The sequence below is a fragment of the Lentinus tigrinus genome (assembly GCF_003813185.1).
Source record: "Lentinus tigrinus ALCF2SS1-7 unplaced genomic scaffold L226scaffold_63, whole genome shotgun sequence".
NCBI classification, from domain to species: Eukaryota; Fungi; Basidiomycota; class Agaricomycetes; order Polyporales; family Polyporaceae; genus Lentinus; species Lentinus tigrinus.
The window spans coordinates 46,430-72,435 of NW_027137972.1; the positions used below are offsets into that span (position 1 = coordinate 46,430).

At 58.0% G+C, this 26,006-nt stretch overlaps 12 protein-coding genes across 12 annotated transcripts; 6 read left to right on the forward strand and 6 right to left on the reverse strand.

Moving 5' to 3' along the window:
• Nucleotides 1–6: 6 nt before the first annotated feature.
• On the forward strand, nucleotides 7–1,613 carry L226DRAFT_517179 (NAD(P)-binding protein). Its single transcript, XM_067678505.1, has 5 exons — nucleotides 7–250; nucleotides 308–507; nucleotides 566–661; nucleotides 715–1,057; nucleotides 1,115–1,613. Exons 1-5 carry the CDS (start codon nucleotides 205–207, stop codon nucleotides 1,483–1,485), a joined length of 1,056 nt encoding a protein of 351 aa, XP_067529004.1. The 5' UTR covers nucleotides 7–204; the 3' UTR covers nucleotides 1,486–1,613.
• A 498-nt stretch (nucleotides 1,614–2,111) lies between these two features.
• On the forward strand, nucleotides 2,112–4,112 carry L226DRAFT_563902 (NAD-P-binding protein). Its single transcript, XM_067683590.1, has 9 exons — nucleotides 2,112–2,215; nucleotides 2,276–2,602; nucleotides 2,659–2,861; nucleotides 2,920–3,015; nucleotides 3,076–3,085; nucleotides 3,135–3,281; nucleotides 3,337–3,528; nucleotides 3,587–3,804; nucleotides 3,863–4,112. Exons 2-9 carry the CDS (start codon nucleotides 2,554–2,556, stop codon nucleotides 4,016–4,018), a joined length of 1,071 nt encoding a protein of 356 aa, XP_067529005.1. The 5' UTR covers nucleotides 2,112–2,215; nucleotides 2,276–2,553; the 3' UTR covers nucleotides 4,019–4,112.
• An 822-nt stretch (nucleotides 4,113–4,934) lies between these two features.
• On the forward strand, nucleotides 4,935–6,632 carry L226DRAFT_563903 (NAD-P-binding protein). Its single transcript, XM_067683591.1, has 5 exons — nucleotides 4,935–5,127; nucleotides 5,199–5,398; nucleotides 5,462–5,557; nucleotides 5,619–5,961; nucleotides 6,015–6,632. Exons 1-5 carry the CDS (start codon nucleotides 5,079–5,081, stop codon nucleotides 6,386–6,388), a joined length of 1,062 nt encoding a protein of 353 aa, XP_067529006.1. The 5' UTR covers nucleotides 4,935–5,078; the 3' UTR covers nucleotides 6,389–6,632.
• A 416-nt stretch (nucleotides 6,633–7,048) lies between these two features.
• On the reverse strand, nucleotides 7,049–8,276 carry L226DRAFT_432461 (uncharacterized protein; the record flags this gene model as incomplete). The annotated part of the gene is made up of 3 exons (XM_067674717.1): nucleotides 7,049–7,474; nucleotides 7,525–7,735; nucleotides 7,801–8,276. Coding segments are annotated over 3 exons (1,113 nt in total), but the record flags the coding sequence as incomplete, so codon positions are not given.
• Nucleotides 8,277–8,601: 325 nt separating this feature from the next.
• L226DRAFT_495707 (NAD-P-binding protein) lies at nucleotides 8,602–10,168 on the reverse strand. The gene is made up of 5 exons (XM_067677528.1): nucleotides 10,102–10,168; nucleotides 9,846–10,045; nucleotides 9,677–9,772; nucleotides 9,250–9,592; nucleotides 8,602–9,190 (listed from the first exon to the last, which is right to left on the reverse strand). The coding sequence occupies exons 1-5, from the start codon at nucleotides 10,142–10,144 to the stop codon at nucleotides 8,802–8,804; spliced, it is 1,071 nt and encodes a 356-aa protein (XP_067529008.1). The 5' UTR covers nucleotides 10,145–10,168; the 3' UTR covers nucleotides 8,602–8,801.
• Nucleotides 10,169–10,750: 582 nt separating this feature from the next.
• Nucleotides 10,751–13,550, reverse strand: L226DRAFT_517187 (uncharacterized protein). The gene is made up of 5 exons (XM_067678506.1): nucleotides 12,939–13,550; nucleotides 12,818–12,877; nucleotides 11,789–12,763; nucleotides 11,242–11,724; nucleotides 10,751–11,168 (listed from the first exon to the last, which is right to left on the reverse strand). The coding sequence occupies exons 1-5, from the start codon at nucleotides 13,258–13,260 to the stop codon at nucleotides 11,095–11,097; spliced, it is 1,914 nt and encodes a 637-aa protein (XP_067529009.1). The 5' UTR covers nucleotides 13,261–13,550; the 3' UTR covers nucleotides 10,751–11,094.
• On the reverse strand, nucleotides 13,396–13,710 carry L226DRAFT_576409 (uncharacterized protein; the record flags this gene model as incomplete). The annotated part of the gene is made up of 1 exon (XM_067685352.1): nucleotides 13,396–13,710. One exon carries the CDS (start codon nucleotides 13,708–13,710, stop codon nucleotides 13,396–13,398), a length of 315 nt encoding a protein of 104 aa, XP_067529010.1.
• Nucleotides 13,541–16,471, forward strand: L226DRAFT_540699 (uncharacterized protein). Its single transcript, XM_067681927.1, has 6 exons — nucleotides 13,541–14,024; nucleotides 14,076–14,201; nucleotides 14,256–14,304; nucleotides 14,354–14,494; nucleotides 14,545–15,959; nucleotides 16,037–16,471. The coding sequence occupies exons 1-6, from the start codon at nucleotides 13,973–13,975 to the stop codon at nucleotides 16,297–16,299; spliced, it is 2,046 nt and encodes a 681-aa protein (XP_067529011.1). The 5' UTR covers nucleotides 13,541–13,972; the 3' UTR covers nucleotides 16,300–16,471.
• A 1,022-nt stretch (nucleotides 16,472–17,493) lies between these two features.
• Nucleotides 17,494–20,151, forward strand: L226DRAFT_548549 (uncharacterized protein; the record flags this gene model as incomplete). The annotated part of the gene is made up of 5 exons (XM_067682604.1): nucleotides 17,494–18,463; nucleotides 18,515–19,091; nucleotides 19,155–19,904; nucleotides 19,967–20,072; nucleotides 20,125–20,151. 5 exons carry the CDS (start codon nucleotides 17,494–17,496, stop codon nucleotides 20,149–20,151), a joined length of 2,430 nt encoding a protein of 809 aa, XP_067529012.1.
• L226DRAFT_617526 (NAD(P)-binding protein) lies at nucleotides 20,131–21,549 on the reverse strand. The gene is made up of 4 exons (XM_067687045.1): nucleotides 20,998–21,549; nucleotides 20,851–20,893; nucleotides 20,640–20,779; nucleotides 20,131–20,566 (listed from the first exon to the last, which is right to left on the reverse strand). The coding sequence occupies exons 1-4, from the start codon at nucleotides 21,306–21,308 to the stop codon at nucleotides 20,170–20,172; spliced, it is 891 nt and encodes a 296-aa protein (XP_067529013.1). The 5' UTR covers nucleotides 21,309–21,549; the 3' UTR covers nucleotides 20,131–20,169.
• Nucleotides 21,550–21,810: 261 nt separating this feature from the next.
• On the reverse strand, nucleotides 21,811–23,898 carry L226DRAFT_517199 (NAD binding Rossmann fold oxidoreductase). The gene is made up of 6 exons (XM_067678507.1): nucleotides 23,585–23,898; nucleotides 23,222–23,519; nucleotides 23,009–23,154; nucleotides 22,536–22,954; nucleotides 22,345–22,476; nucleotides 21,811–22,271 (listed from the first exon to the last, which is right to left on the reverse strand). Exons 1-6 carry the CDS (start codon nucleotides 23,600–23,602, stop codon nucleotides 22,100–22,102), a joined length of 1,185 nt encoding a protein of 394 aa, XP_067529014.1. The 5' UTR covers nucleotides 23,603–23,898; the 3' UTR covers nucleotides 21,811–22,099.
• Nucleotides 23,899–24,022: 124 nt separating this feature from the next.
• L226DRAFT_563909 (uncharacterized protein) lies at nucleotides 24,023–25,797 on the forward strand. Its single transcript, XM_067683592.1, has 2 exons — nucleotides 24,023–24,768; nucleotides 24,828–25,797. The coding sequence occupies exons 1-2, from the start codon at nucleotides 24,082–24,084 to the stop codon at nucleotides 25,656–25,658; spliced, it is 1,518 nt and encodes a 505-aa protein (XP_067529015.1). The 5' UTR covers nucleotides 24,023–24,081; the 3' UTR covers nucleotides 25,659–25,797.
• The last annotated feature ends 209 nt before the right edge of the window (nucleotides 25,798–26,006 follow it).

A 26,006-nucleotide genomic window follows, 5' to 3' on the forward strand; every position in this document is an offset into this window, starting at 1 on the left:
ATCCACCACGGCACCTCTTGTATGGTTCGATTGCTATGACGTCGTAGCGTGTAACCTATGACTTCACTTGCTTCCTGAGGCGGCTCGGGCCGACAGCGGGATATACATACTAGCACTCACACAGACAGTCTCCCACGTACCCTTGCATGCACATCCAACTCGAGTCTATCCAGAGCTAGTACGCCAATCAAACCTCGCTACAACATGTCGTCAGAACAGCGGACGTCTATCTTTCTGACCGGTGCTACAGGTAAGTCCTTCGTCAGTGTGCTTTCGTCGAGGACGCATGCTGAGTACGATGTTCTAGGATACATCGGCGGCAGTGTGCTCGCCCGTCTTCTCAACCATCCTCGCGCAAGCACCTTCGACATATATGCCCTTCTTCGTAGTCCCGAGAAAGCCGGGATCCTCAAGTCCAAGTTCGGTGTGACGGCTGTCATCGGTACGCACGAGGAACTGGACAAAGTCCATGACCTTGCAGAAAAGGCTCAGATCATCTTCAACTGCGTAAGGCCTCAAGACTTGAGAATCATACGACATGTCACTGATTCGATGATCGGTCTAGGCGGACGCGGACAACGAGGAAATGATCAAAGCGATCTTGAATGGGATGAAGAAAAGACACAACAAGACTGGTGAAGTTCCCGTCCTCATCCACACCGTATGTGCCTCGTTACGAAGGGTGACATCACGATGATGCTGACTAACTACTAGTCAGGAACCGGTGTCTTAACCGACAACGCTCGTGGAGAGTACGCTCGTGAGACCGTGTACAGTGACCTGAACGTCGAGCAGATCAAGTCCATACCCGCCACCGCTATCCACCGAAACGTTGACCTCCGCGTGATCGACGCAGACAACAACCACTTCGCCCGTTGCTACATCGTGATCCCCTCCACCATATACGGCATAGCAACCCACGCACTCGTCGAAGCCGGAGTCTCCAACCCTCACTCAGATCAGATCCCCGCCCTCATCAAGGCCGCTCTCGCACGGAAGCGAGCAGGTGTCGTGGGCCAGGGGAAGGCCCTCTGGCGAGACGTCCATATCGACGATAGTACGTGTCCGCAATACAGCATAAATGAACACAACTGATCGCTCCTACTCTTTGCAGTCGCCGAGCTGTACATGATCGTCTTCGACTCATACACGGAGAAGCCCGACAAGACCGGCCATGGCTGGGAGGGCTTCTACTTCGGCGAAAACGGCGAGCACAGCTGGTACCAGATTAGCAAAGCCATCGGCGAGGCCCTCGTGGAGCTGGGTATCGCAAAGGATGCTGAACCCACGACGTTTACCATCGAAGAACTGGTCCAGTACTTCGGCGACGAGGCTAAGGGCTGGTACAGTGGTACGAACTCACGTTGCCGCAGTGACCGAGGCCGATCGATTGGGTGGAAGCCGAAGTATACGACGGAGGACATGCTCAAAAGTATCAAGCCGGAGGTCGAGGCACTCATGAAGCAACAAGGAGGGAAGGCTTGAACGTTTCCGGATGGACGATGCGCTCGGCTGTGTACGATATCGCCGCAGAGTATATAACATACCACGCTTTGTGATTCATATCTCGGCAAATCCAACCTAGTACTGCGTCACGGTAGTACCTACTGACCGCAATGGTCGACAGTCTTACCATCCCCAGTGAGGATCCAATTGAAGTTGGGTCACTCACCGCATCGGACATTCCTCTCCACCACTGGGGTCGCTCACGGAACCCCGCCATACGATCTCGTAACGAGACTAAAACGCAGCCGGCATTCATCTATTCAGGGCACTCTCGACAGTGGGTGCGACAGATGTCACTATGTCCTCAAATGCCTTTGCGGGTATGTATGGCACAACTGAAAATATTTGATAGAGCACATTAGGGCTGTCAAAGTTCAACGGAGCGACTTGCAAGTTGGTGCAGAGGACCGCTCAAACCCGAAAAGGTATAGTAGACGCCGGTGCCACGTGTCCGAGTATATTCACCTCCTGCTCTCGGTTGCAAGCGTGCATCAGCCCCGCGATGTGCTTACTCACGCAACAGTTGTCCAAGCTCTACCTCGCCACAGATGAGTTCGTTGTGCCAGTTATGCCAAGATCTCGATCGCATACTCACCCGGCTACAGGCTAGTCTGCCAAGGACTCCGAGAAACACGGAATCAGTACCATCTGGCCATGGTCCACAGCCCGAGGTCCTCAGACTTCCAGGCTGACTGAGATGTACTGCACTGTAAGCAGATTACCAACCCTGTGCTTTTTTTGCTGACCTATCTCTTCCTGCATTGGCAAGCTCTGCAGCAAAGGCTTTCCGAGAATATCGGAATCCCATGGACACCGAGATCAACGTCTAGGTGGAGGCAAACTCGGTGGGCAATTCAAAAAACTTTGACACCGAATATCATATATCTCGTGCGGCCTTTCACCGCTCCAATCGGAAACGCAATTCGGCATTGGGGACTCGTACTCGCACGGCATCATACAGTGGTGGCAGCTGGGTCGCGTTGGATACAACAGGAGTCGTATATTAAGGGGCTTTCTGCAGGCCCTCTCAACATTCACATTGTAGCAATGTCTTCCCCGCCTTCGAAGGTCCCAGTTCTCTTCCTCGGTGCCACCGGTGCGTCTCACCTCAGTCCCCGCAGTGCGTCTCGTTGATCTCTAACCTACCTTCAGGATACTTGGGCGGCGCGTTTCTCAGTCACATCCTCACGACGGAGTTCTTGCGGGAGAAGCTCGAGATTACAGTCCTGGTGCGATCTCCCGAGAAGGCCCACCGTCTGGAGTCCGAATACAAAGTCAAAGCTTGTATCGGCTCTCTGGAAGACACAGACAAGGTCGAACAACTTGCAGAGCAAGCTCACGTCGTTTGCTCTCTGGTGCGTCTCTGGCTTGCCATATGACATCTACGGACAACCCTGAACGAACCTCATTCAGGCAAACGCCGACCATATTGACATGACGCGCGCCATCCTGCGCGGACTGAAGAAGCGTCATGAGAAGCTGCAAGACCGGCCGGTGGTGATGCACACAGTGAGTTTTTATACTCATCTGATAACTTTCTTGTGTCCATGCTAATCTCGGCGATTGTAGTCCGGGACTGGTACATGACACTTCGCTTTCACATTGGCATATAATTAACCGTACTGCAGGCGTGCTCATTGACCCCCGGTACATACTTGGCAACCACATCACTGAAGACATCTACTCCGACCTGGACGTCGAGAAATTGGCGGCGATCCCTCCCCAAGCCATACACCGCCCCATCGATCTCCTCTTTCTCGATGCTGACAAGGAAGGTGAGACATATACACCGTCGCTGTTGTCGACGAATGCGACTGATCACCTGCGAAGGGTACATCCGACTCGTCCTCGTACTGCCGTCTCTGGTTTATGGCACCCCGAGCGGCGTACTCAGCCAGACTGGGATTGCGAACAAGCATTCCTCGGGTATTCCGGGTCTCATCCGCGCTGCAATCGAGCGCAAGCGTGCCGGCTTGATCGGAGCGGGTCAGGCCATCTGGAACCACGTCCACATCGATGACTGTAAGTCGCATCTTCTGCGATAAGGCTTCTCACTGCTCTGTGCTGACTCGCAGGACAGTGGTCGATCTCTACGCTCTGATCGCAACGAAACTCCTCACGGAGCCCGACAAGGTCGGACTTGGCCGCGAGGGCTACTACTTCGCGGAGAACGGCGAATACCTGCACTACGACCTCACCATGGCCATATCGAAGGCCCTCTTCGGGCTCGGTGCGGTCGAGAGCGAGGAGCCCGTCCGCTTCCTGACGGAAGAGGACGTGCAAGCGGGCGCGCTCAAGGTGCGGCATCCTCAGACTGATATGCAACAGACGTCCGATACTGACGAGCGAACTATAGGAACGATACCTGGGAGCGAGTGGAACGAACTCTCGCGCGCGGGCTGAACGAGGCAGGCTGCTGGGGTGGACACCAAAGAAGACCATCGAGGACTTGTGGGCGAGTATCAAGCCGGAAGCCGAGTCGATTATTCAGGAGATGCGGGGCTCTGCTTGATCGGCCCGAAGCCATTCAATACGAGCCATCGCCAGTATATACGCTTGCTGTGGCCTAGTCCGAGTTGTAGAATCGTTCCTTTAACGAGCTGGCCATCTCTCAATGATAGTTCCATAAGTTCCGTTGTACTGATGCCATTGCCATACGTGTCTCGAAATGCGGATGAGATACTGTTGGGATTCCATATATGGCTGGCTCGAAGGTAAGCAGGATTTCGAGCCTCCCACGGCACACTGACCGCCGAACAAGTGTACTCAGTACCTCGCCGGTTCTTGTCCGCATAATTGCGATTGCGGGTGGGCTGTTATGTGCAGGACGAGTGTCCAGAGTCACTATTCAGCTTTGAGTGAACTAGCGATAGTTATGTAGCTCTGCCAGTACTGAGATTCGTCGGAACTACCCGGCAGGCTGCTCCGAATTGGGCAGTGAACAGTGTCTCTTGCCTCTTGCCTTGGCACGGCTAGGGCTCGCGCACCAACATAATCTCGTCCAGCTCGCCGCCATGTGACATTTTAATCATTGAGCGCGCATTCAATTGTTCAATCTAAGGAGCTCTGTCTCTAATCTTCAGGTATCCTCCCAAAGTTGACGACACTGACTCAATGAACGGCAATGCGCAAAGCCGGCAACGATTGTTGATTGTTGTCTGTCTTGTGGTGAGTGAGTGCCTTAATAGATATGGTCCGGGATCCTGTATGCTCAAGGAGACACAAAAAACGCCGTAACGCGGTCGCCTGTTGCCGTCAGGCTCCAGTGCGCCTGCACTGGTGCCGATCATGTGCGAGAACATGAAACGATGAGTCCGTTATCATGCGATCTCATCATGGTAATTGACAATGGCAGTGTCAGTTTGTACTCACCAAGCATCTTCTGCCCGTACTTGCGTGCTACCACGGCCATCAGGCTGACGGTTTACGTTCAGCTCCATACCCGGATATACCGATCGGTGTCCCATTGATTCAAGTTACGGCCGCCGACACTATATATGGCAGGGATGGAGAGCATATAAGAGAGGAGACTTCGAAACACGACCCTCAAATCTCTCCTTGTCGAAATCATCATGTCTATCAAACCAGAGAAAACCACGATCTTCTTCACTGGTGCTACCGGTGCGCCATCCCACCGACTCCTAGCTCAAGGTTGCGCCCATCATTTGGAGCTGACATCTCTTTTACCATAGGTTATATTGGAGGCAGCGTCCTCCAGCGGATCCTGCAACACCCGGAAGCAAACACGTTCGACATCACGGCCCTCGTCCGGGATGCCGGCAAGGCCCAGCTTCTTGAGACGAAGTTCGGAGTCAAGGCAGTAGTCGGATCCATGGAAGGATTCAACAAGCTCAGTCAACTGGCCGAGAACGCACATATCGTCGTGCAATGCGTAGGTGTTTGCTGATACACAGGAAAATGTGCAGTGTTGTACTGACAGTCTTACGTGATATAGGCGGAAGCAGACCGCGATGACATGATGAACGCAATTCTTGGCGGGCTGAAGAAGCGCCACGAGAAGACCGGCGACCTCCCCATTCTCATTCACACTGTGGGCATCTTCCGCCGCATCCGGGCATGTGTCCCCAAGCTGACTGCGTCTACCATGGCAGTCCGGGGCCGGAATCATGGCCGACAATGCCCGGGGAGAATACCTCTCTGACTTCATCCTCTCAGACCTTGACAGCCAGACAATCGAACGGTTTGCGCCGCCTGCGGTCCACCGCTCTGTGGACATCCTCGTATGCAAGGCGGACGCGGAGGGATACGTGCGCACATACATCGTGCTGCCAACTGCCGTCTTCGGGTTCGGCACGGGTCCTCTGTACGATGCGGGTATCTCAAAACGGTCCCCTGCCCTGATATCGGTGCTCACAGCTGCTGCTGTGGACCGAGGACGCCCGGGCGTCATGGGAACCGGGAAGAATGCCTGGGGTGTCATTCACGTCGCAGACAGTGCGTATCGCATCTGAGCCTTCTGATGTGTCGAGCTCACGCGCATCCTGCAGATGCCGACCTCACCTACCTCCTCTTCTGTGCCGCCCTTACCGGTAACTCCGAGCTTGGCCATGGCCGCGAAGGGTACTACCTGACCGAGAATGGCGAAGTCACGATGTACGAGCTCTGCAAAGCGATCGGGACGGCCCTTGTCGAGCAAGGCCTCGCTGTGGAGGCAGAGCCGACTATGTTCACGCCGGACGAGCGCGTCAAGTACTTCGGCGGGGATGCGTTTGCAGACTTGTTTTTCTCCAATGTACGAGGCCGAGGCGACCGGGGAAGGCGTGATCTTGGCTGGACGCCGAAGCACTCGAGGGAGGATATGTGGAAGGAGGTGCCGGAGGTCGTCGAGGGGGTGGCGAAGAAAGCGAAGGGGAGCGCGTGAGGGCTCTTGCCTACGGGTGTCTTAGAATGGGTCGGCGACTGTCACTAAAGGTGTATAGTCGATACAGAAGAGTCTCCGACAGGACGACGATAGCGCATCCTCAGTGAAGGGCATTTGTAATTCATAAACCAATCATCCAAGGTCCGAAAGAGCGCGACATCATTGTCAGTCTGCACTCTCGATGGCCTCAGACCCGTTTTTTTTCCATCAAGAAGTGCGTCCTGAACCCGATCTCGTGGACGCTGGCGGGCAATTGTATTGGGAACTGGGGGACCGGACGCAGCGTCAATATCACAACTTCGCGTGGAGATTAAGTGTACATACAAACTCCGTGAAACCGTAACAATGTGCGATCATTGTCGAGTCATAGAGAGTGGGACTCTCCTGGTGTCTGGGAACGCTCGACGCGGAATGAGGGATCGCCGACTCGTCTCTTATCCATTGCTTCACCTGCTCAGCAGACCATCGGGCGGGACGAGGCGGGCAGGCAACATATGGGTTGTCCGCATACTTGTCTCCGTATGGATTGAGGTCGAAGGTCACAACATCCATCTGCTTCCACCAGTCAGGTCCCAACCTGCCTCCCGGCATCTCGAATGCATTGAACGAGACCCGGGACCCATACGGGTAGGAGTTGAGGAGGACGACCCGTTTATGGGCTGGAACCTGTAAGTCCACGCTGCCTTGTGGTCCCCACTGCTCCCAGGGAACTCGAAGGGGCGGTGTATAAGTAGGTTGAGTGGTGGATTTGGGGTGAAGCAGCCTGCGGAATGTCGTGTACGGTATCATGAGAGCGCCTATCGGCGGTGTGCTGACCATTGAGTAGTAAAAGACTATGAGGATCCGAAGTTTTGGATCAGGCCAGAAGGGCACATTTGGAGGGGGTGCGGGGATGCTCGACTGTTGTATGCGAGGTCTGCACCGGTCTTCGAAAGGAAACCCAAGTCTGAGGAGAACATCCGCTGACTCGTCGGGGGGATCGAAGCGATACACGCGCAACTCGTCCCAACGATCAGATGTCACCAGGATATGAGCGGCATCTAACAGTGTGTATGTGATAAATCCAGGACCAGGAAATAGGTGTTCCTAGATGTCATTTCAGTGCAGGCCTGCAACGCAATCAGGATGCGACGTACCCATATCTTGGCGCCCGTACACCAGTTCCATACCTCAACTTGTCGGCCGAACAGCGTGTCAAGCATCCATATAACAAATTGGTCATGGATCTGTATGTTGGACACACCATAGCACTCGGGTTCCAACGGAGCTGTGCACAATGAATGTGAACGAGCTCGAGGATGCGGAGCGTCTGGTCGCTTCAAGGACCGAACATGGACTGTGATGTCCCTAGATTGGAAAGAGTGATATGTTATCCAGTCGAAGGCGCGGTTTACGTTGCGTCAGATGCTTACCAGTCTGTTTCTCCGTGCGGCTGCCTTTTAGCGACCAGCAAGAGATCCTGCGTCGTATCCACGGATACACCCCATGTATCCACTCCAGGAAAAAACCCGAGCGGGACACTCCAGTGGCTCATGGTATGGTCGCCGGGAAGATGTGAAGGTTCGTAGATGTCGACGACACCGTCAAGAGGTTTGAGGATGGTGTAGGATATCGTTCCTCCAAATGCCAGCGAGAGTCGCCACTGGTCAGTATCGGGTCCAGTAGCTTCTTGACCCCTCAATGAGGATGTTTCGGCACAGGAAAAGTAACGACTGCCCGTATTTGTGTATACGCCGTCTACCACGCGAGAGTGATGCTTCATCAACAGGGAGAGCTTGCCCTGGTGGGGTGATGGTACATCTACGAGCCCGTAGACGGCGAGGAGGATTTTGTATCGCAGAAGATAGGCATTTGAATCCAGTGCGTCTTTAAGAAGACGGCAAACCTGGAAAACAAAACATAAACAGGGTTGATCGCAAGCTACAGTCACCAACTAATCATACGCACAAGGCTGAGATTCAGCAGGTCGAGCAGTTCACAACGCGTGAAGATGTATGTTAGGACATCGGCCGGAAGGATAGGAAGAGAGAGCCTCTGAGCTGGTGGAGACAACATGCAGGTATCGACTGTGTGGGTGTGGCTGCCGCAAGGCAGGAACGACCACCAAGTGGCAATCTTCCCACGGTGTCCATTGATCCAAATTAGTACACCGCGAAGGTGGGTAAGGATGTCCTAAGGGATCGCGCATCTGTCTTCTCTACCCGTATATCTGTATATATATTCCGAAATTGCCTCGTATTCTCGTTCCCGCTCGAAGCTCTATCGCAAGGATAGGGTGGCATGATACCGATACACTCCGTACTGAATTCATGGAATGCAGCGATCCGTACGAAACGTTGGCAAGCATATCTGATATGCCTCTACTCGGCTAGCACCGTCAATGTACCGTATATTCGTACCAGTATGTCTCGTCTCACCCCTTGACCGGCAGCCCATGCTTCTTCACAGCCGCCTCGACGAGCTCCGGCGCAGTTTTCAGCACCTCATCCGCCGTGTGCGTCGGCGCCCACCCCAAGTGCTTGCGCGCCCGGTCCGCGCGGCACCGCACGTTCGCAAAGAACATATAGGCGAACTCAAAGTCGCCATACTTGCCAAAGTACCGGTCGCACTCCTCCGCGGTGAGGCTATCCGGCTCGGCCTCTGTCGCGACGCCAGCGGCGACGAGCGCCGCGCCGACGGCCTTGCACATGTCGTAGAGCGTGCACTCGCCGTTCTCGGTGAAGTGGTAGCCCGCGCGGCCGTGTCCGAGGCTCGCGGGCTCGGCGAGGATCTTCGAGAAGAGGCGGTAGTAGGCGTCTGCGTCTGCGGCACCGACACGGGTCAGGGATCTGGAACGACACTGGGACGAAGGAACAACTCACTGTCGTGCACATGCACGTTCGCCCACCCGTTCTTCCCGCCATTCAGGACGCCAGCGCGTCCGCGCCTAGCGAACACGTCCGCAAGCCACGGCAGGAGAATCGTCGTCTTCTTGATGATCCCCGCGTCGTACAGCGGGCCGCTCGGCGCCCCATATACGTACCCCGGAACGACGATGTACGTGCGCGCATACCCGTCCTCGTCTGCCTGCACTGCGAGCAGGCCGACAGTGTGGTGCACGGCGGTTGCGGGGAGGGCGTCGAGCGCGGCGATGTCGAGGTCTGAGTAGATGCGAGGGGAGAGGTACGCGCCGCGGGCGCTGTCGGCGATCAGTGCGGCCCCGGACTGTGGGTGTAGGTGTCGGTCAAGTGTGGTTATTGGTTAGTGGTCACTGGTTAGGAGAAGGCGAGAGGATGAAGGGGCACGCACGGTGTGGATGAGGTGCGGGACGTCCCCGGTCTTCTCATGGCGCCGCTTGAGGCCAGCAAGGATGGCCTTCATCGCGCCTTCGTCGTCCGCATCGGCCTGTGCATCCGGGTCCCGAGGCGTTCAGATCACCGAGATGAACGATGGAGACCATGTCGTGGAGTGTACTCACGGTATGCATGACGATGTGCGCGTTCTCAGCGAGCTCGGAGAGCTTGTCGACGTCCTGCAGAGACCCGACGACCGTCTTCACGCCGAACTTGCTCTCGAGCAGCTGGGCCTTGACTGCATCCCGGACGAGGGCGGTGATCGAGAACGTGCTGGCCTGGGGGTGCTCGAGTATAAGCTGCAGGACGGCACCTCCGATATAGCCTATTGTTTTGAATATTAGCGACGTGACGGCAAGCAGAGCAGTAAATTATGGTTACCTGTCGCCCCAGTGTAGAAGACCTGAAACTTGTCGGAGGACATGGTAATTCAAAGTGCAGATAGGTGTATGGAGCGCAAAGATCTACAGACCTGTCCATGATCCAACCGTAAGCCAGAGCTTTTAAACCACTCAAGGACTTCGGGCCGGCCTTAGCGAAGGTTAACGGGCAACCTACTTACTAAGACAGCGCTCCTCAAGGTGCAGTCTGGTGACAGTGGTTAATCCCCGTCGTATCGGAGATAAGCGGCTCGGCCTTTCCAGCCTGCAGCACTCCTCCTCAGCAGCAGATAAGACCGTCATCGTCTGGAATACAGAGGTGTGCACAGATGGATTAAGACCGAGTGGGCACGTGAGGATTTGACATTGACTTGGCGCTCGAGGATATCACCTCCTCCCTCCCCCGACAGGATTCATTCCCCTCAACTCGAAGTAGAGGCTGGATAGGAGCCTGCCCGTCACCGCGCCCCACAGACAAAGCAGTAAGGCTGAAACCTTCTCCCGGACCTCTCCCGGCGAAAACAGTAAGACTCGGGGGGTTTTTCAGAGTCTTACTCCTACTCCCCTCGTTACTCCTCGGCAATTTACTGACTCGTCGATGGCTCGGCCCGCCCCCAACATAGGCCATCTCACACGAGGCTTTCTAAATACGCTCACCAGGCTGTCTGTCATAATAAAATCAACAGTCGTTTCTGCTCCAAGTGTATCCAATATCCAATCCGAAAAGTACAGTACAGACAACAACAATAAGCACGAAGGCCGTCCAGTAACGATAGTGATATGAATAAATGCCGGGTATACAAGTACTAGTGTGAAAGTCAGCGAATGTCGGGTATGTACCAGTTTGAAAGTAGGCAATGTGTATCGCATGGCGCGTGTCGAGGATCAAAGGGGCAATGGGACAAGGAGGAGTGGGTGGGCAAGTGTGTCTGGGGGTGTCCAAGCGGGTATATGCAGCGCGAGGGGCGAGGACCGAGCAGCGGAGTTGTTTCGGTCAGTCGTAGTCGTCGCAGGTGGTGCTCGCCGGCAGCTGGGTGATGTCCGGGGTATCCTTGAACTGCCATCGGACTGTCATAACCAAAACAGAATCCGAATCAAAGTCCGTCAGCCACGACGGGGAGAATTGGGTGCAGAGACTCACAAAGAACGTGCTCTCCAGCGTCATATGCGTACCCGAAAAAGTCCTCCTTGTGGAAGCACTTCTGCGGCCACCGCATGTCCGCCGAGTAGCCCTCGTCGATATCCTCCTCGTCCTCGCTCTCGCTCCCCGCGCCGTCGTCCAGGTAGTCATCGTACACGTCCGGGTAGTCCATCCCGCCATACGCATACGTCCCGTCGTCATCGCCACCGCCGCCGTTCTGCGCCGCCTCTTTGGACGCGCGGTACTCCTTGTCGACCGCCTTCCACGTTGCCCAACGCGGGACGCGTGCGCGGCGGTACCCTGTGCGCAGGCCCATACGGTTCACGTACCGGCACTCGGTCGCAACGAAGAGCGCAGAGCGCACGGGGTCCCAAGCGAGGCCCGTCACCGAGTTGTTCCCCGTCGAGAGCTCGTAGACACATTCTTCGGCGCGGATGTCCCACATCTTCACCTGCTGCGTGGTATCTCCCCCGGTGAATAGGGCTGGAGGGGGAGCGGTCTCAGCACGTCTGTCCAGAAGGAGGAATTCATTGCAGAGTGGACTCACTAGGGATACCGTCGGGATGCACAAGCACGACGTCTGTACACCCGTCGCGCTGCAGGCCCGTGTTGAACGTAAGGACGGGCAGCGGGTGGCGCACGTCGAACAGCCGCGCGTATCCATCGCTCCCGGCGGTGACGAACACGTTCGGATCTCCGGAGCTCGTGGCGATCTTGTCTACTTCGCCCCCATGCCCGAGGTAGCGGGCGACGCGCTTTCCGCCGTGCTCGAGGTCGATCGACAGGAACGCGTACCCGCCGGACTCCTCCAAGCCCTCCGCGCAGAGCAGATGTCCGCTTGGCTCGTGCAAGTGCCACGCGGCGGGGAAGTAGCCAGGGTCGTCGGCGAAGGTGACAACGGAGTGCGGTGACGTCTCGCTCGACGATGTAGTCTTCTCAGGTCCGAACGAGTCCAGGCTCCAGATGGCTGCTCTTCCCTTGCCCGAGCGTGCGATGCGGCCGTTGGGCAACAAGACGAGCGGACCATCAAACTCGCCAGAGTCGACGGTGTGCACAGCAGGTAGCCGAGAAGGGAGCTTGCCCGAGTCGTCAGGCGCAAAGGAGATCGACTTGACGCAGTCTTCGGTCGCGAGAAATACGAGCTTCCGCGACTCGTCAGCCACGACGTATTGGGGAACACTAGACAAGCCAGGATCCATAGTAACGCCCTCCAGGAAGTCTGAGGTCTGGTCGCCAAGTATATAGTAGTGTAGGAACGGTTTGTTCGCCTTCCATCCGCCGCCGCCAGTCATTGCGAGTATGGACCCTCCAGAAGATAGCGACATGTCGAAAGGTGCGGAAGAGAGCGTATCCACTGTGAGGTGCGCCTGGGCCTGGTATATAGTGTGAGCCATAGGAGTAGCGGGTGTGGCCGAAGGTGCAAAACCACCACGGAAGCGCGAGAGGCGGGTAGTGAGAGGGTGTGGGCGCGGAGACTTGGTCCATGGACGGACACGGGCGAACGCGGGGAGTTTGATCGGTGCTATAGTATTTGGGTCAGTTGGTCCCAGTCGTTCAGACGTTCTTGTGAACTGACCAGCTTCGGGCTTCATCAGGCTGCTATAGAACTTGAGGAAAGCGTCCAGCACGTCCGAACCTTGCGGGACTTACTTTCAGCAACTATATCTATATAACACCACTGTAGAGACATCACGCACCTGCGTTCTCCAACGCATCCTCAACAAGCGCCGCGTCGTCGGAGTGGGCAAAAGTTGGGACAAAGGAGAAGCCACCAGCCTGGCTATATGCCCACTTGAGTTCGCGGTCCAGGATGGTGTGTGCCTTGTCGACAATGTCCGCGAGGTCCGGAGAAGCGTTCATTTCCGCGTCTCGGACGACGGTACAGACGTCCTGGAGGATCTTCACGTACTTCTTGTTCCTGGCCTTCCGATCCGTCTCCGAAGGGTTCTCCGCCCTATGGGCATCGAGGAGGAGGGCCAGCCTGTCGAGAAGGACGAGCCATGGAGCCTGGTGCGCCATGGGGGGAAGTAGATACACGAAGGAGAGACAGAGCTGGCCAGCAGGAGAGAGCGGGGATAGAGAAGAGAAGAAGCGGGCGAGATGTCCGACTGATGTCGAGCTGTTCGTTCGATGCTGGAGTGGTCCTGCAGGCGTCTAAACCGAGCTAGTGCGGGTTTCGAGGTCCGTGTTGGGCCAGGCCTCGCGAGCGATGCGAGGGTGTTCCTGGACGTTGTGCGGCGGCCGCTCGACGTTGTCCGACACGACCATCTCGGAGTCGCTGTGCGCGTCGACGTCGGGGACAAGGATGGCGGTGGTGGCGTGACGCGCTGAACGTGATCGCGACGCGTTTGGAGCAGCCTGAGCGGGAGAAGATGGTGGCTTGCGCGTTTCGTCACATTGGGCTCGCATCCGGAAAGCGAGAGCCGCTGCGAGTGCCAGGCCAAGGCCAGTGTCCTCTGCCTCGACCATGACGAACGTCCTCTTCTTTCCGCTTCCCCGCCTCCTCATGCTGCCCTACAACTGACCCTCGCTTCTCCTATTCACGCTCCCTCTCCTCGCGCCGCCTGCAGTGCTGTTGATCATCTCGCAGAGCCTGTGCATGTCGTGACATCCTCGACGATCTCTGCTTGACGTTGTCGCAATTCTGAACGCTATTGCCAACCCTTGCCCACCGCGATCGGAAGCATATAGAGGCCCAGCGAAGAGCGAAGACCCTACCACCATCGCTGCAATGACCAACGATACGAGGAGCCTCAAGCTCGTGTACTATTGCTCGGGGCACGGTACGCCATGTTGTTCACACTCAATCACTGCAAGCTGACCCAAGGCGCCAGGCTATGGCCATGCGACGCGTGTATCCGCGTTTGCACGTCATTTGCTCAGTCTCAAACATCGTCCTACAGTGTACATCGTGTCTTCAGCCCCCAAGCATGTATTCTCAGACAGTATAGCCCTAGGAGGTACGTTTGTCCATCCAGTTTGCACGTAGGGACAAGTGTTCATTCCTTCTCCAGCTTTGTATCGTAATGCCCACATAGACCCAGTGATTGTGCAACCTCTCGCGTAAGTTACTCAACTTTGCCCATGCTTAAACACCCTGATCCCGCCTCAGATATCGCGTCGATCGCCAGAAGAGCGTTCAAGTGCTGCAAGACTTCATAGCCAAGAAGGACACCAAGGTCTGGGACGAGTCGCAATGGCTGAGGGCCATCCACGCAGATTGCGTCTTGAGTGACGCTGCCTTCCTCGGCTGGTATGTGCGCTCATACGCGAGAACAAACATGCACTGAGGTTCTGCTCTAGTCTCGCTGCTCATCAGGCCGGCATCCCTTCCATCCTCATCACCAATTTCTCGTTCGACTCGGTCTATAGTTATCTCTCTACCCCCCTCATAGACGAGCCATCCAAGCCTGACCTGCCTTCTCTGGAGTCCATGCTCACCCCAACTGCTCCCAAGCCAGAATCAGACTTGGATCCAGACATCCCAATTCCTATAGAGGAGCTGGCGCCTCTCGTAGAGCATATACACTCGGGCTATCGCTGTGCCGATCTGCTCCTCAGACTTCCTGGAACCATTCCTTTGCCTTCCTTTGCCGCACAACCTGGTCTCCCTTCGCCTGAATGGGTAGACATCGAGGCACGGTGCTTCAAGTCGTTCGTGGTCGACCATCTGACCTGTCCACCCTCGTCATACGAGCTCTTACCGCAGCTTCCCTTCCCAGACCACTACCCTCGCAAGCCACTTGCCCGCCAAGTCCGCCAAGCTCCTTTGCTCGTGCGTCCGCCGGACTCTGCTGTGTACACGCCTCAGGGCCGTAGTCGGTTGCTCTCCTCGATCGGCGTGCTGCCTCATTTGCACGACCCGAACACGACGAAGATCCTCATCGTCTCATTCGGTGGGCAGGTCTTCCACAAGCCCCAGAGCCGTGCGCACAGTCGATCAAACAGTCGATCGCTCAGTCGCCACTCGTCCAAAGGCACGACGCCACCGTCATTCGACGCCGGGCTGAACGACTTCGCGCACGCCGAAGCGTTGTCAGAGGCCCTGGAGAACGCTTCCATATCCAACCTTTGTCCCCCTACACCGCCGGGGCCTCTTCCGCCGCCCATAACCCCATCGCAAGTGTCACAGAACGGCAACGCCGATCCCCACCATGATGCCTCACACCAGAACGGGTCTGACGATCTGACAGGCCCAGCGATCGCGGTGTCCGGCCCCACACCGCAGTCGTCAAACAACCCTCCTCGCCGCTTCTCTTTCTCTGGCTCCGGGCACCCAAGGCCCCGTGCGCTGTCTCAACTACGCGTCGAGGGCGCCCCGCCCGCGTTCGTCCCGACGTCCCCGCAGACCTCGACGCTCTCCGCGTTCCCATCTATCCCCGCCTTCCAGGCAGTGACGATCCCGCCCACCCCACGCGCGGAGGACGAGTTCCAGCCGAATGGGTATGCGTTCGAGCCCGAGGACGGGGAAGGGGAGGGGGAGGGGGACGAGGGACCGGACGCGCGCATCCTCCCGGACGAATCGTGGATCGCGGTCGTGTGCGGGGTGCCGCAGGACTGGGGGAAGGAGGACGGGGAGGAGCTCCCGGAGAACTTCTTCGTCGCGCCGCGGGACGTGTACATGCCGGACCTGACGGCGGTCGCGGACGTGCTGCTCGGGAAGCTCGGGTATGGGACGGTGTCGGAGTGTGTGGACGCGTGCACGCCGTTCGTTTATGGTGGGTCTCTTCTCTTTCTGCCTCCGTGCGCGCGGACGGACGCACAGACGCTGACTCGATTGTGATTGCTTGCGCAGTGCCGAGACCGCTGTTCATCGAGGAGCATGGGCTGCGGCTGTACCTCGAGCAGGAGGGTGTCGGTGTCGAGCTCTCGCGGACGCAGTACGAAATGGGCGAGTGGGCGGACGCGGTCGAGGAGGCGTACAGGAAGGGCCTGGAGGCGAAGGCGAGGAAGAGACAGGTTGGGGAGACGGGGAAGCGCGCAGAGGAGGGGAGGGAGATGGCGCAGTATGTCGTGGATTGGGTCGGGCGGTGGCAGGCTGGCGTCGCCGCTCAGTGATTATTCTGAACGGAGGCCTAGGCGGGTGGGTCGACTGGGAGCGCTGCTGAGGTTTGAAGAGAGGACATTCGAACAGTTTGACGGACGTCTGCGATACTGTACTTAGCACCTGAGTTGTTCTACGTACGGATGCCTAGAATGTATGTGTGTCATCCTCGCTTCCAACCGCGGCACGCTCATGAAACTCTGTGCACCTTGCAGGCCGATTGAATTGACAGGCTTATTGCAAGCTCGGCGTTCGCGGCGTCATCTATTTTGGGCGCTACAAGTCTTGTACCAAGCTCCTCGTCTCCTGCTCCATCTCGAAATCTCGACCGCCTACGCCGCCATCAGATACAGGCCAGGCACGACGGCCATGTACGCAAGCGAGCTGCTGGTCTGCAGCCAAAGAGGGCATCCGGAGTGTGCACCGCGCTGCCGGTGCATAGTACTTGAGTGTAGACGTGCATGTACGCTTTCTAATGTCAGAGGTAGCCGGTACAGCACAGCGCAGAACTGCTCCCGGGCACGTGGGAGCCGCAGTGCATTACAGGAAAGCGTGAGGAGGGAGGACTGTAGAGACATGCAAGCCGGCCTGCGAACGAAGGCTGCGGTCGACTTTGAAAAGTCGCGGCTCCGAGTCCGAACGGCACGGTCTGCCCTTGAAACCCTAACCCGAACACTAAGTACTGAGTATGTCTGGAAGTTGCACCTCCTCCTGACGTTGTCCGTCAATCGCGTCTCGCGAACGCGCAACACCTTGCTCTGGTCGCTGGTTCACGGTGCTTGTATTCACAGTCACGTCGCACTCAAACTTGATCAGTTGCATTGCCATCCAAGTCGCCTCCAGAGAGCCAGCCATCGCGAATTGTGGTCAATAGTCGCGGACGACTCGCGGTCACGCTGCGACGCACGTCTCTGGTACGTACTGAGTTCCAATCAAGTTTTCGCCCACGGCATGGTGGATGCTAGTCTCGGTTCCAAACGTTTTACGTCGTGTGCACTCAACCCCGCTCGGGAGGAGGGAAGGAGACGTAGGGAGAGAGAGAGGGGGGGGTCTTCGGTATTCTAGGAGCTTCAGGTCCCCGTGCATCGCGCTTTTGTTGCTGCCATCACGCCGTTGAGTGTGGCGTGCGCGCCCCCATCGAGTGTGCAGATGTCTGCCTGCTGAACGCCAAAACTTGCCACATACTCACTAATCTCCATGGCTCACAGATGAGCGCAACTCTCTTGTGCGTCCTGCTTGTGACATCTTCTGCCAAGGGCTCGAATGTGGTCTACCACTGGCCGCCGTCCCCGCAGACAATCCCTCGACTCGCGCGTCCCCTGCCGACAAACGACTTCCCGGGCGCACTCGCAGACAACCCATGGCGAGCAGCAAATAGCCCAGACAACATAACTGAGGAGCCGCAGTGGGATTCGTCCGCGTTCGAGGTGGACGACTACTCCGAGTACTACTGGCAGCGGCCGCGCACGCGACGCGACAGGTCCGTATCCTTCACCCATCCGCCGTCACACCCGACCTCGCGGCGTACCTCCCCGTCAAAGAGCGATCGTCCGCACGTCAAGGACGACTCCCCGCATGCGCACCTGGGGCTAGGCGGAAGTGCGGTCGGGGGTGAGTACGGGGACGAGTACGACACGCTGCTCGGATACTCGGCAGAGTTCCTCGCGCAGATATTGTGCCCGCAGAGCTCGATGTGCCACCAGAAGTTTGAGCTGATTGTGGACGACCTCGCGTTCATCGGGCATCCAGTGTGTGCCGACGCCGATGGCGGATGGCGGTTCAAGCAGGCGAAGACGAAGACGACATCGCGAGGGCGAGGATCGAAAAAGGGACACTCTCCGCAGGTAGAGGAGCGCGTTCTCACCCCGGAGATGGCGGAGGGTGCGAATGGAACTGAGCGCGAGGGCCGAGAGAGTCGGGACGGTCGTGCGCCGAGGATACAGACGCAGGTGGGCGAGTCGAGCTCGGGGATCAAGACCTTCCACTTTGTGGTCGTGCTGGACCTCCCAGACCCTTCTTCCTCTGCGTCAGGGAACATCGCGAAATACTTTGATACGATCTACCAGCAGATTGCGTTCAATGTGACTGCGGTACTGTACCAGGAGCAGGTCTTGCACCAGTACGTGGAGGCCGAATGCGAGATGCTCAGCTTGTTGAAGGATGAGTACGCGAACAAAGGTATGGCCCCGCTCTAACCGGCATGTGGAACGCAAACTCATGGGGTCTCAGGGGAGTCCTATGCGGACTTCATGTACGAAGCTCTCAAAGTCTCGACGATCGCGCCTGCGATGAAGACGCTGTTCGAGTCTATCAAGGACAACACTATTGCTCACATCACTCTTCATGGCCTTCCACTCGAGCTACAGCTCCCTCCGTATCTGGATTCGCTCCTTCATGCAGACGAAGACTTTGAACCAGAGGAAGAGTGCGAAGACGAGGACGGAGAACCCAACGCATGGGGCCCAGAGCTGAGTTTTGCGTGGAGGCTGCCCGCCCTCACCCCGTGGAAGGCTCTTCTCCGACTGGATGACGACGATGAGAGGGGTTATGAGCTGTCAATGCAGCTCCGTGCCGCACAGCTCAATCCCGAGGAGCGAGAGCTGGCAGAGCAGCTCCTCAAGTTCCTCGACTCGGCATCTGTATACCTCAGTCTGTCTGACTTGGCGAATTTGCTCGACTGGCATCTAGAATCGCAAGTGTATCCTGCCGTGCGGTGGCTCGTGTTGCATCGCAGGGCAAAGATTGTCGACGTAGTGCATGGCAGTCTGAAGACTGTCTTCTCCGTGCCGCAGAAGTTCCCCACCCCGTACGTGACCTCGTAACATCCACGCATGCTCACACGCGGCGTCTTACTGACCAACCCTCGTAGGCTGGCGACGCTCTCCGAAGAATTCGCGCGCACTTTCGGCCAATCAGGAGTCCCGCCCCTGCCCAAACTTCTCGCCATGATCTCTACAGCGACGTATCAGCAGCTCGCGAACCACTTCTACGCCACTGTCGTACGCTCGAAGGATCTCATTCCTCTATATGGCGAAGTCGTCTTGTGGATGCTCAAGCGCGACCTGCTCATCCGCCTGCACCTGCGCATCCGCATCATCGCCACCGCCGAGCTGAAGAAGCGCGTCCGGAAGGGGTGGGAGGAGCACGTCATGCGCAAGCGTGCGCGGTCTCGCTCAAGGAGCATCAGCATCGGTCGCAGCCGGGCGCGGGGGAACGACAGCCCCGAGCGCGGGCTCGGACGCAGAGGCGGCGCGGACGAGAAGTCAGGGCCCAACCTCGAGTCCGTGTCGGAGTCAAGTCCCGTCGAGTACTGGGTGTCCCTCTCCCCGAAGACCGCACGCAAGCAGACGCGCGAGCGCTCCCCGGAGAAGGTCAAGTCCAAGAAGGACAGCGACGAAGATGAAGACGCGGACGAGCGGGAGAAGCCCGAGGAGCTGGACGATGAGTTTGTGTGGAGCTCTGCGGACGAGGCTAAGTGGGATGAGTACTACAAGGCTGGGGGCAACGACTACGTGGCATCTATGATCAGCGACCCTGCGCGTGCGACGCCGCTTGAACGGAGGTGGCTTGCTGCAATGTCGGTAGGGAAAGAGCCCTATATTGCGAGGCAATTTGAACGGCGAGTATTTATTTCCTTTTCACCTCCCTCGAACCCGGACCTGAGATATCACTCAACTGCAGGATACATCAATACTTTGATGGCAAATGCTCTGACGACGAGATCCTCTACAGAGCGGAAATCTCCCGCAAGCAGCTTCGCGAGGTTTTACACCACTACGAAGAATATGTACGCGTGCGCCAGTTCTACAGCGCCGTCTGTTATCTAACAAGATTTACAGCTGCAAACGTTCCTACACCCATCCTGACTGTCTCTCCGAATCCACTCACTCTGGATTTGAGTGCACCCACCCGAGCAACCTCTCCGCCTTCGAGCAGTCAAAAAAGCCCTTGTGCCCGCTCAAGTCCTTCCCCTCCTTTATGGGCACGTCCTTCCAATACCTCTCCCACAGCTCCAAGCTCGGCACTTCGCTCGCCGTGTCCGGCGCAGTGATGAAGAACCGCTCGTGCCCGCTCCACCGCCCGCTCTCGTCCGTCACAGCGAGGAGGAACGCGTCCGCAGCAGAGTCCTCCTGGACATAGCCCCACAAATCGTTCTTGCGCCGTTCGGGGTCATCTCGCAGTGCGTCTGCGCGCCGGGGCAGGGACCAGCTGAGGCGCAGACTTGCGACGCGCATGGACGGGTACCGGCGCACGATCGTGTCTGCTTGCAGCTCGCAAATCCTGTGGTACGGGTTGCGGGTGAGTCCACGAAACAGGGGGAGGGGGGCACTGCCAGTACAGGTACAGGACGCACACTTTGGAGAGACCGTATGGCTCGTCTGGGCGGCACGGGTGGTCCTCGTCGAGCGGGAAGTACTCAAAGTCCTTGCGCTCGGTCCACACGAGCGGGATGACGTTCACAGAGGACGCTTGGGCGATGCGATTGATTCCCAACTGCAAATGCTTGCCCGTCAGCAACCGCCTCCCTGTTCGCCGAGTCCGCGTTCGGACGAGCACGCACGTACCTCAGCCGCGGCTCGGAGGACGTTCCACGAGATCACGACGTTCCTGCAGACGAAACGCGTCTCATCAGCATCGGCACTCGGCACTCGTCCCTAGTACCCGCGGCTCCTCCTTCCTCCCCCCGCATCTTGAGCGGCCCATCCACTCACGTATTATGCGCCGCGACGACATAGTCCCCCGGAGTCCTCATCGCCGCCAAGTGCACGACCGCCTCGCACCCCTCCAGCAGCCCCATTGCCGCGTCGTACTCGCGCAAGTCCGCCTGGTGGAACGCGAACCGCGCGACCTTCTCCTCCACCTGCGCCTGCGCCTGCTCCTGTTCCTGTTCCTGTGCGAGGTGCGCGAGGGCGTCCGGGAGAGGCGCAGAGTCGATCCCGAGGACGGTGTGCCCGCGCGCGAGCGCGCTGAGCACGATGCGCGTGCCGACGGAGCCGTTGCAGCCTGTCACTGCGATCTTCATGGTTTCTCCTATTCTCGCCGCTCGCGTTAACGTGTGCGATGGCTCTGCCCCCGGGGGTTAGTTTGGCGTGCTCGGGAGTTAGGGGAGGTGGCGAGTTTGCTAATACAGTTGGTGCTGGCTGCCGCCGCGGTGTGTGTTGCGTTGTCTTCGCCTTCGGCCTGGTCCTGTGGTCCTGGGTCGTCGCGCAGTTACTTGGTTACTAGTTACTAGTAGGCAGCACGCCTGGGGTGCAGACGCGATCGCGAGCTGAGATCGGATAAAGTACCCTCGAGCTCGCCTGAGCCCGCTGTCTTATATCCTGCGCGCACCCCTCCGCCCGGACGCGGGGAAGCCACCAGAATTGATAGAGATTCTCCATGTGAGGTCATCGGGTCTGTTATCCTCCCCGCCTGCGCAATGCAGAAAGCCAGATGCCGGCATTGGCCGCACGCAGCGAGACCCAGCAGGTCACCGGGACGTCGGGCGTGCCTTGCGCCTGGCTGGACGAGGGAGTTCGATTGTTACTGTTGGTGATCTTGGGATGCAAGCGAGGTTGGAGGGGAGGATCAAAGATGTGCATACACCACCCCGGCTAGCGATACAGGGAGACACGGGAGGAATGAGGAATGAGGAATGAGGAATGGGGTGCATATACATGTATGTGCATAGCGGTATCAAGTACAGGTCAAAGAGTCCGAGAACAGCGCGCAGTCCGTGTGGCAGGTAGAAAAAAAAGTAAAGAAAGCTGCAGAACGAGGAGAGCCGATGATCGAGACCGAATACTGAGTACGTATACAGCTCGAGCGTGCGCCTCACGCGACGCGCGGCGGGTCGACGTCATCGGGCGTGGGCAGCCGCTTCCCGAGCCCGGACTTCTCGTAGACCATGTCGATGGTGTCCATCTGCGCGATGCTGCTGTCGAGCGTGACCCAGTGCGCGGGCTCGCGGCCGTGGACCATGTCGACAAACGCCTCGAGCTGGTATCTGCCGAGGGAAGGAAGGCTCGCGTCAGTTTCCCGACTCACAGTCTAGCACGATGAGGCGAGGAAGGACGAACCTGTATGTGCTCCACCACGTCTCGCCGCGGTTGCCCCACTGCGGCCCGCCAGAGTAGTGCTTCTCGGTCGTCGTCTTGCCCGTGCGCTTGTCGTGGATGGTGATGTAGTGGTACAGGTGCGGCATCATGAAGCTTACCGCGTCTCGTCAGTGCAATCTTATAGTAGTAGCATACATGCAGGCGTCACGCACTTGTAGAAGTAGATGACCGCATGCTCGGTCTCGATCTCGATGCTCGGGGTCTCCCAGATGCGCGGGACGACCCCGAGGGCATTCGCGCGCCACATGTCGCTGTAGATCTTGCTCTCAACCATGCGTCCGTCGATGTCGTACCGCAGCGTGGCCTCCATCGCTTCGTCGACGCGCGGGTCCTGCGACGTTGGGCGCGCCTTGGCCTCGGCGACTTCGCGCGGGGTGCCAGCGCCCAGGAAGTAGCGCGTCGAGGAGATGACGTAGGTCATGTCCATGAGCGACCCGCCTGCGAGGCCGAACTGCCAACGGATGTCGCTGCGAGGGATGGAGCCTTTGGGTGTGGTCATGCGGGCGTATGTGCGGATAATGGGGCCGTATTTGCCGGTGTCGAGGATGGCCTTGAGGGAGTGTGCTGCGGGCTGGGGTGACTTGTGAGTGGCATATATGCACAAGTGAAGGGACGTAGCACGCACGTGGAATTGCCAGTGGAAGGCTTCGACAAGAATGAGCTTCTTCTCGATGGCAAGCTGGACAAGGGAGCGGGCTTCGTCGGCGTTGGCGGTGAATGGCTTCTCGAGGAGGACGTGCTTGCCGGCGTTGAGTGCTTTCTTTGCCCATGCTTTGGATTGCGACAAGCAATGAGGAGGTCACGAAGGCGCATATAGGGAGTGGAATGGGATACGTACTGCCATGCATGCCATTCGGAAGAGAGATGTACACAGCATCGATGCCCGGCTCGTTCAAGAGCTCTTCATAGGACCCGTAGGCCTTGGGGATGTCATACTGCTTCGCGAACTTCTTTGCCTTGTCGAAGTTGCGAGAGGCAACGGCGGAGATGATGACGCCGCCATGGCTTTTGGCAGGGTTGATGAGTGCGGCAGAGTTGATCATTGCGGTTGAGAGGATGCCAATGCGGAGTGCGTCGGACTGCTTCGGGACGTTGTTGTTCGCGCCATAGAGATATTGGGTGAGGAAAGTGGTCATCTGCAAGGTGTATGCAGTGGTCAGAACGCAATATGGTCATCGTGCAGGACGCGGAACGGACGGACCTGGAGTAGCATGGCCATGTTGGCGGGGTCGGAATGGTGGAAGAGGGAGAGATGGGTGTAGCTGGAGAAGGTTGAGAGGAGGTTCGAGGCACGCAAGTCTGTCTATAAGTAGAGGCACAGAAACGTCTCGTCCATCCTCTACCCAGTCCTATGACCTCATATACATATCGCGAGCCACTGAGACTGCGCCGACGTCGTGGTACGCGACTCGGAGCTCTCCATGTCTCTCGGTACACAACACGCATGTTGCGCGCAATATTATGCATCGCAGACACTCGCGACATTGAGGCACCACGCGACTTTATAGCTCGCGATGGTCGTGGAGGAGCGGAGGAAGAGCGGCGGCGGGATTTGCCTTTAGTGGGTGCGGGGTAAGCGTGTGAAAGCCGGGCCATGCGGGGGCGAGTTACCGGCGCGTCGGCTCTCCGCCTTCTTCACCTGCTGCTTGCATACACCCATACCTCCTTGGCCTCTCACCATACCCCGACTGCGGCAGCATGCCGACTGCCACGACGACGACCACAGCGCCCTCAGTGATCTCTCTCAAGGCCATGTCGAGCCCGCAAAGCTCCTCGTTGTCCTCGGCCGCTGCCACTCTCCGTTCTCTCTACCCCCGCGCCGCTCGCGCATTCCTCCAGCGCGACGTCTCCCTCACTCACTCCCTGCTCACTTCTGCCTTCTCTCTCATACACCCACCCGCCTCTCTTGCGACTTTGAACGATGCGCTTGCGTCCCAACGTCGAAAATGGGAGATCCTCAGAATCACGTTCGAGACCACCCTCTACGCGTCCCCGCCGTCCCAAGCCCCAGAGACCCTCCCGCCTGCCCTCCGCGCAAACCTTATGCTTACCCCAGAACCTCTCATGACTACCCTTCACAGTCGGTCCTTGCACTTGTTCACACCCGTCGACTCTCCTCAAAAGGCGACATCTGCGTTTCTGCCCGGACAGATCCTTGTCACCCTCGTCCTGGCCAGTCTCAAGCTCGACTGTCCGGAGGTTGGCAGAGGGATGATTGAGGACTGGTTGGCGAGGCACGGCCAGGAGACCGATGCCGGCGACCCGACCGTATATGCCAAGGTGCTCGAGCTGTACTGCCTCCATGTGTTGCCTCGTCTGCAGGACTGGGAGTACGCGGAGGATTTCCTCACCTACGAGCGGCAGCTGTCCCCAGACATGAGACAGGTATGTACACATAGTCGTCTTCTGCCACTTGTCACTGACATCAAGGACGGCGACCCTAGCACTTCATCGCGTCCCTGCGACAGCTTCGTTCTGAAGCCCTAGCCGCATCCCGGGTCCAGGCCGCTCTCTCCAACCCTCCCGGTACTTCGTCACCATCACGCTCACCATCACCCGCTATGTCTGATTCTTCCGCATCTTCTTCGTCCACACACACCGCAACACCACACCGACCTCAGGCAAACGGGCGCATACCCACCCTCACCCCTCTCACTCCTTCCCACTCCCAGTCCCCCACCCCGAAACCGCGCGAGCCACACCCGCACTCCGCGTCGTCATCCAGCATCGCTAGCACCGCGACTTCGCGCACGGTCACGCCGCAGAACGATCGCGCACACACGAAGCGGCGCGCGAACGCGAACGGGAATGGAAACGGCCACGCTACGCCACACGCCAAGGGCGAATCGCGCTCGCGCTCCTCCACGCCCGCAGCGGGCCCCTCGAGCTCCGTCCTCCGCAGATCCTCGTTTGGGGCGCCCGCGACGGAGAGCAGCACGCGCCCGCCCTCGACGTTCGCGCTCATCCGCGCGTCGCTCAGCACGTTGCTGCAGAACACGTCGCGGTCGCGCGTGCTGCTGTATGCGATTCTGTTTGTGGTCGTGCCTGTCGTGTCTTTCGTCCTCCGGGTGCGGCGGAGGCGCGTGACCGCGGCGGGGGCGAAGGGGGCTCTGAGTGGGAATGCGGACGCGGGCGCGGGCGCGGTGGACGCGGTGCGGAGGCGGCTGCGCGGAGTGTCGACGGAGGGACAGGGGAGCGCGGTGGGCAGGCTGTGGGAGGAGGTTGCGCGCGCGGTGGTGGATACGGTGCGGATGGCTGGGAGGGGGCTGGTTTAGGTTTGTGTGGTGATTTTTTCTATCTTCTTCTTCTGCGCTACGTACTTGTTTCGACTTCTCACTGTTGGATTCGCGTTTGGTTCTAGCGTACGATCTTGTTTTATGCATCTTCAGCAATCTACTTACACATTAGACATCCAACCTCAACTCAGGTAACTCGTTGTCAGTGGAAGACCCGACCTCCGAATCGTGCCAGACTCCAGATGCGGAGCCGTAGGAAATGTTTATTTCCGATTGCATCCTCTTCCGCTCGCAGCCACACTTGAGATCAGGGTTATGGACGCAGACTGCTTTGTCTAGCACAGGTCAGTTATCATTTTACCCGCTGGCACAGTGCCTCTGCTGAGT